We start from the raw sequence: 16,545 nt of genomic DNA, 5'->3' as shown, positions 1-16,545 counted from the left end.
ACACCCACACACACACACACACACACCCACCCACCATTACACTAAACTAAAAACTAAAACTGGATTAATTTTGTCTGCTTGCCTTGTTATTTAACAGTACATCCAGGTTGTATAATTCAAGGCATAATTAACCAAATTAAGTGCAAAAGAACTAATGATTTGACAAAATAGCCCAATATTAGAACTATGTTCATAACATTTCTAGCTTTCTTTTTCGCAGAAGTCTTTCGCCTTGCACACTTAGACACCCTGCTAAGAAAGGCCATGGTGCGATTGTCCTTAGAAAAGCTTCCATATATTCATGTCAATTTGTGATGGATGATGGAAAAATAATTGTTTTCTATATTAAAATGTTACCCTTTCAATGTCTTGTTAAAGAATTACAACTAATTTCACCATCTCATTTTGTGAGCATAAAAGCATGGGATTATGACAAAAATCATAGCTCTCAATGATAAATGGTAATGCAAAAAAAAATTCAAGTTCTTCCAAGTTTTCAGCTGACCTACAGAATACAAAAGGAGCTTAAAGAAATCAATGATTTTTTTTCAAACCACAAACATCAGGGGAGAAAAGTAAGGTAGATCATAATATGCGAACAGCACTCTCATACAGTTCAAATAGAATGTTTTCATATTATAAAAGGTTTATGATTTTGATAAGTGGTTAAAAAAATGGTTATACCACTAAGAGGAGCGGTCATCGTGTGGACTTCCATCTGAGTTCTCAGTCTCTCCCTCTGATATGGCCTGCATTGGCGCAGTGTACAGCCGACTCCGCGTGCTATAGCGACTGCTATTTGCTGCAGGTGGAATTCTGGAACGTCCCTGTCTGGAGGCAGCTGACATGGTAAGTGTTTTTGGAGAGAATACTTCACTGTTGGCCTTAGGGAATTGGCTTAGAAGTGGATCGCCACTGCTAGTGGAATCCTGTAGGAGTGAGGGGGGCTCCTCTGGGTGACTTGCAGCCTCTAATAGCAGCTCTCCTTGAGTCTTGGGTGTGATGGGGCTCTTAAGGATCTCCGTAGCAGACATGCGGTAACTCGAGTCTGAGCGACTACCCTTCTTTAGCAGCAGGAGTTTGAACTCCTCACTGGATGTACTGGACTTTTTGGCACTCCTGTAGATGGGTCCTGAGGCTCGTTGGGAGCTGTTTGAAGGGATTGAGGCAGCTGGGGTGATCGGGCATACAGTAGGATTGCTGACAGGGGCGGTTGCAGGTGCTACACCAGGCCGACTTTTTCCACTCATCTCCCCAGAGTCTTTACGTCCCAGCACTTTCCTTTTAGATCTGCAATAATTTGGTTGACAGTGTACTTCGTCACATAAAAATACAACAAGTGTTTAACACTTCCTGTATGGCAGAATCAGTTTTCATGATTGCATGCAATGTCATCAATAAAACCGTATGACATATAGAACATGAGAATGAGACACAAAATGGTGCACTGGAATTAGGGCTGGACAATAATTCAATATCAATATGTATCGCAATATAATTTTTTTCAATAGCGGTGATATGATTTTTAAACACATTTCCGATATTTCGATATACATTACCAGTGTTTCGCATACATTGATTTATTTGTGGCGTTTGACTTCGTTGAATAAACATGAGCACTGCACGTTTCAAAATCATAACAGGGCGTGGGTGTTTTATGAGAATGTATCTCTGAAGGGAACCGACTGTCTTCAGAAAGTTTCGATGGCATTTTCATTTGATCTGATAAAGTAGCGTTCATGAGCGGAGCTGCTTTGATTACAGCCATTACTGGGGAAACCGCTAGTTTTATCACTCTAAAAGCGCCTCCTGCTGGCAGAGAATCAGTTTTCATTTTAAATAAGCCCATCTCCAGCAACATTTCCAGTTTTTGTTGTTCAATTTTTTAGTTTTCTGCAGCAACTCGGAGCACTTTTCATACCCTTTTTTCTGGCTGAAGCACATTTGTTTAAATCTATAAGAATAATCAGCCTACACTACCAGTCAAAAGATTTGTAATGTTTTTTTGTTTTTTTTAAGAATTCTCTTCTGCTCACCAAGGCTGCATTTATTTGATCCAAAGTACAGCAAAAACAGTAAAATGTTGAAATATTTTTACTATTTAAAATTGCTTTCTATTTGAATAGATTTTAAAATGTAATTTATTAAATTATCATACATTGGTAAATTTTCAGCATCATTACTCCAGTCTTCAGTGTCACATGATCCTTCAGAAATCATTCTAATATGCTGATTTGCTGATTATCAATATTTAAAACAGTTGAGTAAATTTTTTTTTCAGGATTCTTTGATGAATAGAAAGATCCAAAGATCAGCATTTATCTGAAATAAAAAGCTTTTGTAACATTATACACTATTCCATTCAGTAGAATTTTTATTATTTTTTTGGGAAAGAAATTATAGAAATGAATACTTTTATTTAGCAAGGATGCTTAAAATTGATCAAAAGTGATGATGAAGGCATTTATAATGTTACAAAAGATTTCTATTTCAGATAAATAGTGTTCATATCGATATCGGAATTATATCGTATCGACCGAAATTAAGAAATATATCGTGATATCAATTTTGGCCATATCGTCCAGCCCTAACTGGAATGTAAAACAATCGTGCTTACCTGTGTATCATGGCAAACAGATCTTCAGTTGTGCGTAGTATGTTGGGGGATGGGAAAACATTATCATCATCAGGTTTAGAGTCATCAGTCAAAGGAGAGGTTGAATTGTCACTGGGAGTTGATTCTGTCAACATGCAAAGCATTCATACAACAAGTTATGCATTCAACAGCTTCAATGTGAAATCAGTCCAGTAAAAATGTATGTTAGTCGTGCTACAGTAATATGTGAATTAGAGGTTGACCAATATATCAGTTTTACTGACTGATCAGCTCCTATATTTCCTGTTTGGAATAGCGGCCTCTAGAGGTGAAATAAAAACAATTACAGATGCTGCATGGAGTTTGTTTTGTCATGTAACTACTGTACAGTATGTCAGACACAAGGTATGTTTACGGTAGTCGTTATCATTACCTACGGTCATGGTACAATAAACCAATCACATTTGTCAAGTTACCCTTGCTGAAGTAGTCCTCTGTGTCTGGGGTCGATCCTTCTTCCCTTATGTCCTGTGAGGCACTTCTGGTTGTGACACCTGATGTCTCATAATCCTCTTCTCGGACTTGTACATCGCTGATTGTGTAAGTGTGCAATGCCTCTTGAGTTGAAACAGGCACTTTGTCAGGACTGTTGCACAGTACAAAATTGCTCCTCTGTATTTCACTGTAAGCAGGGGGTGGCATTGTGCTGGCCAAACACACAGGATATGCTGAAGTGTCTGGCCGCAATAGTTGATTTAGATCTTGTTTTAGTCTCTCTGGTGACAATGTCAGTTGCACATCTGGATACATTCTGCTGTCTTTTTCTTGCTCGCGACCTTGAGATGACCTTGTCGAAGAGTCTTCTTTTTTAGGAGTAGGGTCTACAGGAGTTCTGAAAGCAGTCATTGCCCAGTAAGTACCAGGACCAAGCCTTTCCTGCCTCACTTTCACTTCCTCCTGGGAAAGAACAACATTTTCCACAAGTGGAACCTGTGATTCACAGAGCTGTGCCACAGGGGGTTTGTAGGCTGGTGGTTTCCTGTTGTGCCTGTTGCTAGAGGATGGGGCATCAGTTATTATTGTGGGACACTTGGGACGAGTTACTGGATTTGCACTGGCCAGATCATACTCTTGTTTTCCTTCAGCTGTTCTACCAATAGATCGCAGTTGAACTGATCTAAGAACAGTTGGAGTGATGGCCAAATGGGCTGAGCTGGTTACTGTGCTTGTTGCACACTCTGAAGTAGAAGCTGCAGATGCAGTGCGAGCCTCTGCAGCAGCAGAAGCAGCAGCTGTATTGCGAGCTTCTGCAGCAGCAGCTGCAGCTATGGCAGCTTTCTGCTTATTCTGGTGTAGGATGTGCATCTGATTTCTGTGGGGAATGTGCTTGCTGTGAAGAGCACTTAGGTCAAGGTGACTGGGCGGTATGGCATGGATGTCAGTTTCCCTCCTGAAGGAAATGCCTGGGTTTCGGACTGAAAGCTGTGGCTGTTGTAGGGAACAAAGTGAGGACTTCCTTTCAGGGACTTTGGGTTTCCTTTTGCCACTGGATGGAGAAAGGGGCCCTGGGAAGAAAGCTGAAGGGAAGGAAGATGTAGGTGTTTCAGATTGACTAGAATATCCACTGGAAGGGGATGCCAAGCCTACCAGCTTTTCAGGGGAAGCAAGCTTGAACTCACCTTCAGGTGGAGGAAGAGTTGGGGAAGTAGGTCTGGACCTGGGTTCACAGGCTTGCATTTCTGCACATTCTGGTAACTTGATGCATTCAATAACAGTTGTACCTGTAGCAGTGCTCGAGTTGGACAGAGACCGGTAAGAGTCATTTGATTTCAAGTCATTGTGGAGCCAGAGGTCTGCATAGTCTGCCTGCACAGCACCTTCGTCCTTGAATGAATGTGTGTCCGAGGAACTGAATGGAGAGGAGCAGTCAAGTACGTCCCTGACGTTCTCCACTCCCCATGTGCCAAGTGACTCAAGACCTGGAGTCTCAAGGTGCCCTGCAGAACCAGCCAAGTCCAGCTGCAATTTCATCTCTCTGGAAGACAAGGGCAGTGGCAACTCGCAAGTAATCTTTGGTTCGTTCTGCTCTAGAATGTTCACACCACTGCTTGTTTCCTTTAATGAAGAGCTACGTTTTGGTGGGTGTGGCTTGGCCTTTGGTTTTTTTAAGGAGAGACATGGTCTGCCGAGTGTCCTGGTGGCTCTGTACTCTGACTGAGGGAATTCACCCATGCCAGGTGCTACATTTCCACTTGGGCCACAGTCAGGGTCAATGGCTGCATAGTTGTAGTAGCTTCTGCTATCCTTAACACCACCATCAAAATGCATGGAGGAATAGAATCCTTCAGTGTCAACGATGTAGTGCATCTCAGATTTCCTAGCGGATACTTGGTCACTGAAGCTCTCATAAGTTTCCCCACTAGAATAACTGGGGCAGCTGATGCCACTCTCATCCTCTCTGGAATGCTTTGGGCTGAAGTCTTGGGGGCAGGGCTGATCTTGCTGGTCCTGGGCGCAGTTCCACTCACCATCACTAGCAGTGCTGACCCCTGCATCATCCATCTGATCAGTAGCCGATGAGGTAAAAGAATTGGATCGTTGCCCCTGTCCTTGTGGCTTGTCAATGTGGTAGGGATCAATTATGAAGCCAGTGGTGTCATCAATGACATGGGATCCATTATTGAGGGAGAGTTCTGAATCACAGTGTGAGGATCCAGTCAGGGGAGGAGAGGCAGCAGGTGGTAGAGTTTCAGATGTCTGTGACGGGCAAGTGGAGCTGCTTCCACTCCAGTTGCCACTTGAGGACTGGTGATCCTCTTTATGGTCCATCTGGCTGCCAAGCACTCCTGTAGTGGAGGCAGAGTGGATGGGGCTGCTGAAAGTATCAGAGCTGGAGGAAATTTCACAGCTCCCCATGTCAACTTTGCGTGGGAGCCTGGATCTGCCTCTCTCAATCCATGTGTGGTCAGGGCTCTCTGAATGCTGCATATGCTTGAGACTTCCAAACTGTAGCTCTGGCATGGCCTGGTCATCAGTACTTTCTTCCTCATCCTTTGGAATTCTCTGTCCTGGACCTGGTAGGAAGTCTTCGGTTTCATATGAAGAGAGTTCTTCCTCTTCATCATCATCATCATCATCATCTTCATCACTGTCATCTTGATCCTCATCCAGAAGCCGGCCACCCTCACGTGGTAGGCTTCTAGAACGAACACGAGTGGCTGATGCTGCAGCATACACAGTATCAGAGCGATCTGGCAGGGAGGTGATGTTTCCAGTGGAGTGTGAGAGAGAAGCTGGAATTCCCTGACCCCTCTGGGCACGGATACGCCTCCGGGATGGAGCTGCAATCAAGAAGTCATCTGTCTGACAGCCAGAGTCCTTGGTGTGCAATACTCGGCCACTCAGGGAGAGCTCCTCATGCCATAGTGACTTGTGTGGGTTGGCATGGATGATAACTGTTCTCTCTCTAGCCACAGGTGATTCATCAGAATCTACAAGTAAATCAGAAAACCAATAATTAAACTAAAACTATATGAGGATAACATTTAAAAAAAATTTGATATGCAGATGTTAAATGAACAGATTCTTTTTTTTAAAGTTGCTTTGATGAACTTGAACTTTAGATGGAAATTATCAGCTGGCAATACCCATGTCTTGTTGAACACGTTTGGGGATGCCAGTTATCGTTTTTCGCCTCCTGAGTTTTCGACGTCTCTGTAGAACCGACTGTGAGTGAACAAGAGAGCAGCGAGCACTAGCTTCTCTGTCAAATCCAACACCTGTGAAGAAAAATAACACAGACCCTTAGAACTAGTTAAGCATATGTCATGGATTCCCTTAGTGGGAATAAAAGTTGGTGATATGTTCCACAAAATCAAATTCTTTTGGTCTTTGATGCAATAATGTTATATATATGAATATATATATTGTTATATATTGTTGGTGTTTTTAGTTTGTATTGAATCTGAAGTAATGTTGCTTACCAGAAACATTTATTGGAATTATACAGGATGGAATTACTTGAGAGTCATTCTTTATTCTCTCTTCTGGCGTGGGAAGAGGCAGGGCTTTGGACCAGTTGGTCTGTTTGTCCAAGATGGTAGGTACATTGGGAACAGGACATTTAGGCCTATGGCTCATCACTGGCAATTCTCCATCTGTTTCTGTGTTGGTTCCAGCCTAATATGGGATGATGTTAGAACTGTTACTGTTGCTGTATTCAGAACAAGACTGATGATTTAAGATGACAATCCAAATACACAGACTGCAAACACACTTTTGAATGTAAAGATACAATTTTATCTACAGGATCACAAGTTTTATACAGTGGCCCCAAAAACCTTCAGACACTTTTGGAGTCACACTTAATGTATGAATTCCACTGCACTAGAAATATACAAAATAGCAAACCAAGTGGCAACTGATGGTTAAAGGGACAAGCAAGTGTTTGGTTATCTACTGTACATTCTTCAAAATATCTTCTTTTCCATTCAACACACGAAAAAAACTCATACAGGTTTGGAATAAGTCAAGGGTGAGTAAATGAGTAAACAGAATATTACATTTTGTGTAAGCTAACCTTTAAATTTTTTTCCCCCTCAAAACTAACTTAGTTATCCAATTAAGACATTCATACATTTGAATGAGGTTTAAGTGTCCAAATACTTTTTGGGACCAACTGTATTAAGTATAGGCATGGGCCGGTATGTGATTTCGACGGTATGATAACCTTAAGCAAAAATATCACAGTTTCACGTTACCACGGTATTGCAATTACAGCTCTAAAATGACTTTTTAAATGTCTGGGTAAAAAACAACTTTTTCCCATTGAACACAATATATTTTTCTTTGATCTGCATTTTAATCATGATCCAAACAAAGATGCTACATACATGTAGCATGAACCATTTCTGATTTAAATTAAATTGTATAATTTTATAATAACCAAATCTGAAGTAAAAACTGAATATTCTGACTAGATTTGTGAAAGTATACTACATAAACAATGCCTGCACGAAACCGAAACAGCAGAGGGGCTGAATGAAAATGAAAATTCACTCTCTGACACCAGGTGACGCTTATGGAACAGCAGCTAAACAGCGTTTCCTTGGTTACCTGTGTAAACAAAGCAGCGCTGCGCTTATAAACACTATTATTTTCTCCTCTTTGCATCTGTCTTCAGTGTCTCTGGCCTCTGTTAACGGCCATTTACAGACTTTGTAATATTTCCACACAAATGACATTTTGGAAAATGATTGCAATGCCGTTTGTGCAAGTCCAGAACAGAGATCCGCTGAAATAAAACAAAAACACGGCTGGTTGTCGATCGCTTAAAGGGATAGTTCACAGAAAAATGAAAATTCTGTCATTAATTACTCACCCTCATGTCATTTCAAACCCGTAAGACCTTCGTTCATCTTCGGAACACAAATTAAGATATTTTTGATGGAATCTGAGAGCTGTCTGACCCTGCATAGACAGCAATACAACTGAAATGTTCCCAAGTCCAGAGACGTAGCAAGGAGATCGGTAAAACAATCCATGTGACATCAGGGGTTCAACCGTAATTTTACGAAGCTACGAGAATACTTTTTGTGCGAAAAAAAAACAAAAAAACAACAACTTTATTCAACAATTCGTCTCCTCCATGTCACCCTAGCGCCATTTTGGAGAGTATCAGCTGGACATAAACAACGTATGCTGCTCTGTGTCAGCTGCGTCACGCCGGATCTGTTTCCAACGTTGTTGTGATTTGATCTTGATCTCGTAGCTTCGTAAAAATTACAGTTGAACCCCTGATGTCACATGGATTATTTTACCGACCTCCTTGCTACGTCTCTGGACTTGGGAACATTTCAGTTGTATTGCCGTCTATGCAGGGTCAGACAGCTCTCATATTCCATCAAAAATATCTTAATTTGTGTTCCGAAGATGAACGAAGGTCTTACGGGTTTGAAACGACATAAGGGTGAGTAATTAATGACAGAGTTTTTATTTTTGGGTGCACTAACCCTTTAAGTTCCAGGGGTTCACCTCTTTTGGCCATCTAACACACAGGTGACTGACTGCTCACACCAACAGGAGGTGGAAGGGTCGTGTTACTCTCTGCGCTGCACACAACCTGAGGGATTCCTACAATTTTAGTCTTTGACAAGACATAAAAAACAATGCATACCGCAGGAACAGTATAACGGGAAATTTGAGTAGTTTTTAAACTGTGACATTTTCAAATCGCGGTATACCTTGAAACCGGTAATCGGCCCATACCTAATTAAGTAGACATCTACATACATACATGTATTGCCAAAATCCCATTTTTCTGTGTTGACGAGAAATGCAGCATTGGTTATGAGGCAGAAGACACGAGACAATGAAGGAGAATAAATAAATAAAAGAATCAAACACAGGCAAAGAGACAGAATGATTTTTTTCCATGGCTGCATGCAAATATATAAAATAATGTCTTTCATGAAGGCCAAGTGGCACCCTAGGGAGTAAATAAGCCAGAAAGGAAATCCATGGAAAAATCTTGAAATAAATCACAAAAAGCAGTGGAGTAGCATTCAATGTCAAGCAAGAACTAGAAGAAATGGTCCTACTATATCAGATCTCTCTGTGATATTCCAAATGCTGTATATCATATATTTTAATATATTTATTATGTATTATATTTGTTGTCCCAGATCATACTGAGCTGCCCCACTTAACATGGTGCCATTTAACAAATGGTATAAATTATTTACACAGTAGCATATTCCTTAACTGATTCTGCCTATAAATACAAACACATCCTTATGGAGTAATTTACTTCATTATGATCAGGATTTACTCTGATGATGTTATCAGCAATATCAAATATAAATCTTTGCAGATTTTTTGCAAAAAAGATACAGCAAACTGGCTTAAACCCCATGAACAGACATTAAATATTTACTTCTGGAGAAAGTCTTGTTCTAGCCTACACGTTAAACCAAGGAGAAACAGAAATGGTTAGGAGTTAGAGTTAACAATCAGTCTTTAATGGGGCAAAATACCTTTCTAATCCAGGGAATGAAGTAACAACACTGAACAGGGGAGGAGGAACGGGAGCGCTGATACTAAAATTAAAAGATGGAAAACATAACTAAACAAATATAAAAAAATGCACTTGTTAAATCAAAATAAATGTCTGATGGGATGTTTCTGTGGTGTCCATGGTGTGCACATGCCGTCAGGGAACAGGGTGACATGCACACACAAAACAACATAGACATGCTCTCTTTTGGAACTGTTTTCTATGAGGAACGTTGAACCACTGAGATGTATGTGGTTCAACTCTGCAACATACATGCTGAAATGAAAGGCTATAATTTGATGGAGAAGGAATTTACTACATTTTATTGTTATGGAAGGAGTTTAATCAATCTGGCATGGTCTTGGTACCTGTACTTTAAAAAAAATAGATCAGGAGTTCTGTTTTCACATTTCAAAAAAATTATGTCATTTACCTTTCTGAGGACGGGTTTGAATTCAGCCTCTTTGGCTGGTCTCTCCTGCAGCAGTTAAAAGCAATAAACAAAACAGATGAAGATCCCAGAATACCTTTCACCACCTTTAAAATCACATGCTGCTGCCCATTTTACTCTTGTGCATGTTACCTTATGAAAAATTTTAAGATGTAAAACAGAATACATGTATAAAAAAAAAAAAAAGAATTATAAATCACCTCTTCATTCCAAACACTACACTGGACAAACTTTTTTATATTTTATTGCTCTATGGCAACATTATGTTGTCAAGCCAACTTCTGTGTGTTTCTACACAACTCATAGTTGATACAGATTGGTTGTTGGTCAGCTTATAACTAAAACCAGTATGTCAGAATGACACTCAAATCTCTCCTCTGATGTTTTTTATGTTTTTTTTTCCTTCACATGATTCCATCTCTCTATCTGAAATAGGTTTGTAGGTTCATTATTATGGAGGGTTACTATGATGTCAAGGAAGATACTTCCCAGCATACTAAGCGTTTGTCACTCAGTCAAACCAAAAATTATTCAAACACCAGATATAATTTTTTATATATTTATTTTACTAGTGGGTGAAGGACACTATAGTTAATTTATGTAAGTGAGGATAGCAAAATAAAATGTGTCATATTATACCCAAAAATTCTTCATACAGTAAAACTGATAAAAAATTGGGGACCAAAAATTATTCAGGCACTTTGACCTTGCTTAAGTGTTATCTGACATTATCAAGATGAATTTGTTCTGACACAGTTTAACTCTGAGTTCTTTACATATTTTATTACCATTTTATAAACTATAATGAATAAACTGTGACAATGTGTGAAATGTTGAAGGTGTCTGAATACATTTTGGTTTGACTGTAAGCAGCATTATTGATTATTACTTAAACATTTTATCTATATTATTTAAAATGTTAGTTCAATGTTTTACATTCAGTTAAAAAGCACAAGAAATAAAGAAAATACTGGACACAATGTAAAAAAAAAAAACAGAATTCAAAATATATTTCCATGGGATGGTATCACAGAGAACATCCACACAATACAAGCAAACAGATCCGCTTTACCTTCCTCTGGATAGTTTGCACATCACTCTCTCTAATGCTTCTCTCCTGGTGTGCGTGGCAGGAGAGAGCGTGCTAATTTAGGCCAAAAATATATTTTTATATTTTTATAGTTATAGTTATAGTTTATGTTTTAAGATAAACATTTCTGGAACTGGGTTAGATCACCACTTGACATTTGACACAAAATCTGGGTCCTGAAGCAAAACCCGCTGAGAACCACTGATGTTTGGACCTCCTCTACAAGAGTGGAGATTAAATGTTATGTTCTTACCAGGCGTGAGTGTCGGCCCCTCTGCTCCCGCCTTCTGAGTTTGTGAGTTGAAGGGAAGGTTGGCATGGGCGGGGCCACAGATATCGATATGGTGACCCGACCACGCTCTTTGCTGGTTGAACGCTGACGCTGCTGCTGGTCTGTATAGTACACACACAGACACACACACAAACACACACACACACACACACACACACACACACACACACACACACACACACACACACACACACACACACACACACACACTTCAGTTGGCTGAGCTATTTTAGTCTAAACTAAAGTATGAATTATAACAGCTTCAGTTTTATAAAATGTACAGACTGCCAACTGCTAACTAAATTGTTCATGTGCAGAAGGCGTTTTTGTTGAATACTGACGATGTACAATCAATGTTCTGGTCACATTTTATGTGTAACTGATGGAAGTAAAATTGATTCAAGGGGAAAATATAAATTATGCTAGATGGTTCACACTAAACTTGAGGCAATGCCAGATCAAATTTCATCATTCAAACACAAGGTGGCAGTATGAATCAGAAGTTCAACAACAAATTCCCTAATATCTGCCTCTAAAGGCATTTTACAGTGATGTGTGAAATCTTCCTTTTCTTTCTTAGATATATATATATATTCACACATATTTTAAGTCAAATTTACAGCTTCAAACTCAAACACATTTCCAGGTAGACTCAGGAACCTGATAGATGTTTAGACAGATTGAGGACTACATATAAACACTTTATTGATCCCTGAGGGGAACTCCAGGATCATAATTCTCATCTATCTTGAGCTGTCACTTCTCTACGCTGATCTATCACCATTGTGGCCCTGGGCAGACCACTGAACCACAACTTTTGTGATATAAGATATGTTTGGATGAAAATAATTATAAAAATCAAATGGTACTGTGGTTTGGAACCAAAAAATATAGGCCCAGAAACCTGACTCAGTACCTCTTTGCAGTGCCCGCAGGTTGAGCTTGGCATGTCGGTGCAACTCCTCCAGACATGGTGGCCGTGTACAAGTGTGGAACAGATTGTGTTGTTGATGCCATGGAGCCTGATAGTGGGATGTCAGTTTACTCTCATTGTCCAGATTTGATACGGCTAGAGAGAAAGACAAAGAAATGACAAGGTCAGAAATCTGGAATGTGTACAGGATTTTTATTCAAACTTAGAATAGAATAAGATCCTACTGGACAGAGTGAAATTTCTACATCCTTTTTCTTTAATGCTTATATGATTCTATTTAATATTACGTAATCTCTATCAGAACCCATTGTAGTTGTGTTGGAATTAACTCTTGCTGTTGGACAGGTAATGGGAACGGTGTGTTCTTACCCAAACTTTTGAGCAATAATGTATGTTTCCATATTCATTCACTGTAATCAATATTATGTATACAACAAATGGCATTCTAGGGAGACAAAGGTGAAAGACAACTTCATTAGTATTTCTCCCTCTATCTTTTTCTCTTTTCCCCAGCATCCTGTCTCCTCCTCTCCTCTATAAAGGAGCATCTGCCCATCAGTATTCAATGCACAGTGGTCCCCTTGAACTACCCAGAGTCATCTGTATCCAAGCAACCCTTCATATCTAATTTACATGAATTAGCAAATCCTTATCAGGCCGTGATCAGCAAAATAATAACAGAAATGCATTACCTGTCTTAGAAGACCACAAAGAAAAGGGTGGAGATTAATGATTGACGCTTAGAAAAACACTGGATTCTATTGCAACAAATCCTTTGTTGTATGTAATTGGAACAAAAGCCAAAGGACATATTACTTGAGAGTGTAATACAAAACAGAAGTGGCTTCACAAGGAAGGGTCTGGGAATATTTTTTTCTTAGACTCAGGTTTTCTGAGAGGATACCGCAAATGGGGTCTTATATTTCTTAAAGCTATGGCTATATATGATTCAGACAATTCAGGCTGACAGTCAGAAAGGAAACATTTTAGTACTTATTAACCATGAGGTAAACCATGACAATGGCCACGTCTATTGGTTTGACAGAACTGAATACACACACACACACACACACAAACACAGAGGCATTTGGTAATCCGATACAAGCCCTTTCTATAACCTTTAGTCTGACCACATCCAAACAACCATTAAAATGAACAATGTTTTGAGTGGTTTTACTCAGTAATACTAATCTGATACCTGCTTTTTGCACTGTTAAATGTCTTTCCATGTTCAGTGTTAACTTGCATTGAGTAACCAAAAATTTGCAGTGACACCACATATTTGCACAATTAAGCTACACTTAACAATAAATGAATTGCATTGCATGAGATGAGTTTTGCAAACAATGCAAAACTAACTTTACTTAAATTTTATATTTTACTTTAAACCAAATTCTAATCAACTAGTAAAATAATAACTGTTTGTTGAAATTTGTCTATATAAAGGGAAATCAAATCAAATTGTTATAACTTATACATTTTATAAAGATATTGCATTTAGTTAGTGCGGTGGAAACTTAATCACTGTATTATTTATAGCGTTAACCTTTAGAAGCTTTTAAAGCTTTTAAAGACACCTGATTGGCACACTACTGATGCAGACCTCCGTCAGTGTGAGGAATGTAATATAATATAATATAATATATATTAATAACTAAATGTCCACCAATGAAAGCTTTTCCAAAAGGTAGGCACCTTAATTAGGCTACTATCAATGCATCAGTGACATATGTATCCTTCACAAGAAAAGCAATCCCAGAATGCACTGCAACACCTTAAGAGAAAAAAAATCCAAAATGGAGGACAAGGTGAGAGAAACACTGATATAAACATATTTCATTAAACATCTGCTTTGGAAATAATTGTGTTGAGTTAGTGTCTTGATCTTCACCTGCTCCTCATCTCCCCTCTCTCCATTTGGACGTGCACTGTAATGATGTGCGACTGCAGTGAACAGACTCTATTACTCAGCACCGCTCTGCTGTTCCTATCGTTTTTGCCCTGCATTATCAAGAACTGATCCTCATGCAGCACATCTAGCATACATGCACTGTTTTCATTCCCTCTGCACTTGGACATTTTGGACATCTATTACAAATTAATTCAGCCAAAGAGGAAGTATGCTTTGTATGCAGAGTTACATATAGCATGATGTAATATAATAGTCTGAGACTCTTATTATGTCATTAGTCACAGTTAAGCTTATTACTACTTGTGCACATAGGGACATTTTCAAAATAAACTCCACAATGCAAAGCACACATGGATTTCATGAATTTCTTCAATGTACATTTTTAAATATAAATCACAAAAACATCAAAATTCTCAATGTTCCGTTCAGTGGCATTGAAAATCACAGTTACTGAAGAGTTTGATTCATGTAAAGAGGTCAATGCTTAGTGAGACAGAAGTACACTGCAGTACAATTGCACCAGAATGCAAAGAAATGAGTTAAAACATTAAAACGATGGTCATCTATATTCTCGTTCATGGACTACCTGCATTCACCTCTGCAGGGATTCTAGATCACTATCCTTGTCAGCAATCTAGTCGTCTTACCTGTTGTGCTTACTCTCTGGCCTGCGTTCTTACTACCCCTCTTTGTCATTCTCCTCTTTTTCAAGCCACGGCCAGGTATCTTTCTCTGAGAGTTTCCCATCTTTCCCTGGACTGCTCATACAGAATGAAGGCGTGAAGGATTCTGCTAGCACTACTGCAAGACTGGGAGAGCTGCTCTCTCTCTCTCTCTCTTTTTCTTTCATTCTGTCTCCAGCAGGTGCACAGTCAGCAATGCGAGTCAGGACTCTGCCAGCAGCAAGGCAAAGAAAAGTACTGACAAATCTCTAATTAGGAATACAGAAGGACAATACAGAGAGAAAAAAGTTCTAATTAAAATAATGAAACTACCAAAGTATACAGGTGGAAGAAAACTTCAGATATGATCCTTCAGAAATCATTCTAATATGCTGATTTGCTGATTTTCTTATTACAATTTATTCAGGATTCTTTGTTGAACATAAACTTCAAAAGAAAGACATTTATTTGAAATATTTTGTAAGATTTAATGCATCCTTGCTGAATAAAAGTATTAATTTCTAAAAAAAACAACAACTTTTGAACGAAAACCTTTGGCCAATATTGCATTACAAAATAAAAATGCCCACCATAAAAGTCCAGATCTATAATATGCTTCACAACACAAACATTTAACAAATGTAGGCCTACAATGACCATGCTATTGTAATAAATAAATAATATATGCCTATTACATGCAAAGTACAACTGCAAAAAATAAAACAATAAGAGATATTCACTTCCATTGAGAATAAACTGAGAAATCATAATAGCAAAATCAAGGGACATTTACAAACTACACACTCAAACTATAAATGCAATGCAATACAGTTTATGGAATTTTTCATTCCATTCACAAATATACAAAGAAAAAGGACATGTTTTCATGCTACACAAACCATCGGTTGCACTTCTTCTTTTAATAATATAGATGTTCTAGTCATTAACAATCAGAGCGCTAGTATAGATGAATCTAGGTCAAGCTTGCCTAGCAGAGCTCAAAGACATTGTTGAGATCTTGCTGGGGAAAATCAAATAGTGGATTTATCTATCAATAGACTTAATACTAAAGCACTAAACAGCATTAAACAAGAAACATAAGAAGTCCTCATGCACTAACTCATCAATGATAAATGCATTTATTCCCTAAAAGGAGATTGTTAGCTGCAGCCATCCAGCTGCCTGGTGTACGGATAGAGATTGACTGTCTCTCTGATGGGGGCTGGGGACTCTGTGTCTAAAAGCTGGTCCCTCTGCAGGAGTGCTTAATACCCACTGATACTACACAGCACTAACAACACTATGGACTATAGATATCAATATATCATGTCCTCTTTGAGGAGCACTTTCCTTCCATTTACAGCAGGGGATCCCAATCTTTACAGTAGTTGAACTTCTTGTGACCTGGATTGCTCTGTACCCACTTTCAGGAAATAGAGTGAATAATAAATGTATTTTTAATTATTCATTTTTGTTTATAAAATTAGTGTACAATGTTATATTATTATGTATATGTATATATATATATATATATATATATATATATAGAGAGAG

At 38.8% G+C, this 16,545-nt stretch overlaps 1 protein-coding gene across 5 annotated transcripts in view; it reads right to left on the bottom strand.

Annotated features, from left to right (window-relative positions):
• Positions 1-559: 559 nt before the first annotated feature.
• The window catches only part of LOC107555880 (Nance-Horan syndrome protein-like), a 59,936-nt gene continuing 43,950 nt past the window's right edge, over positions 560-16,545 (bottom strand). The window contains exons 2-11 of one of the 5 annotated variants that reach the window (XM_016238805.1): positions 12,400-12,552; positions 11,445-11,584; positions 11,174-11,218; positions 10,084-10,128; positions 9,631-9,693; positions 6,580-6,775; positions 6,244-6,375; positions 3,073-6,087; positions 2,618-2,741; positions 560-1,290 (exon numbers count right to left, since the gene is read on the bottom strand). In XM_016238805.1, coding sequence (XP_016094291.1) covers positions 687-1,290; positions 2,618-2,741; positions 3,073-6,087; positions 6,244-6,375; positions 6,580-6,775; positions 9,631-9,693; positions 10,084-10,128; positions 11,174-11,218; positions 11,445-11,584; positions 12,400-12,552 — 4,517 coding nt within the window. In that variant the 3' untranslated portion in view covers positions 560-686. Of the gene's footprint in view, positions 1,291-2,617; positions 2,742-3,072; positions 6,088-6,243; positions 6,376-6,579; positions 6,776-8,891; positions 8,916-9,630; positions 9,694-10,083; positions 10,129-11,173; positions 11,219-11,444; positions 11,585-12,399; positions 12,553-16,545 lie in introns of all 5 variants that reach the window. The other 4 variants (XM_016238813.1, XM_016238822.1, XM_016238840.1 and 1 more) reach the window with 4 other exon arrangements.

Source organism: Sinocyclocheilus grahami, unplaced genomic scaffold, assembly GCF_001515645.1.
Source record: "Sinocyclocheilus grahami isolate Dianchi unplaced genomic scaffold, SAMN03320097.WGS_v1.1 scaffold20.1, whole genome shotgun sequence".
In the NCBI taxonomy this organism is placed as follows: Eukaryota; Metazoa; Chordata; class Actinopteri; order Cypriniformes; family Cyprinidae; genus Sinocyclocheilus; species Sinocyclocheilus grahami.
Note: the sequence above shows the minus strand (reverse complement) of the source record. Positions and strands in the feature narration are given on the sequence as shown.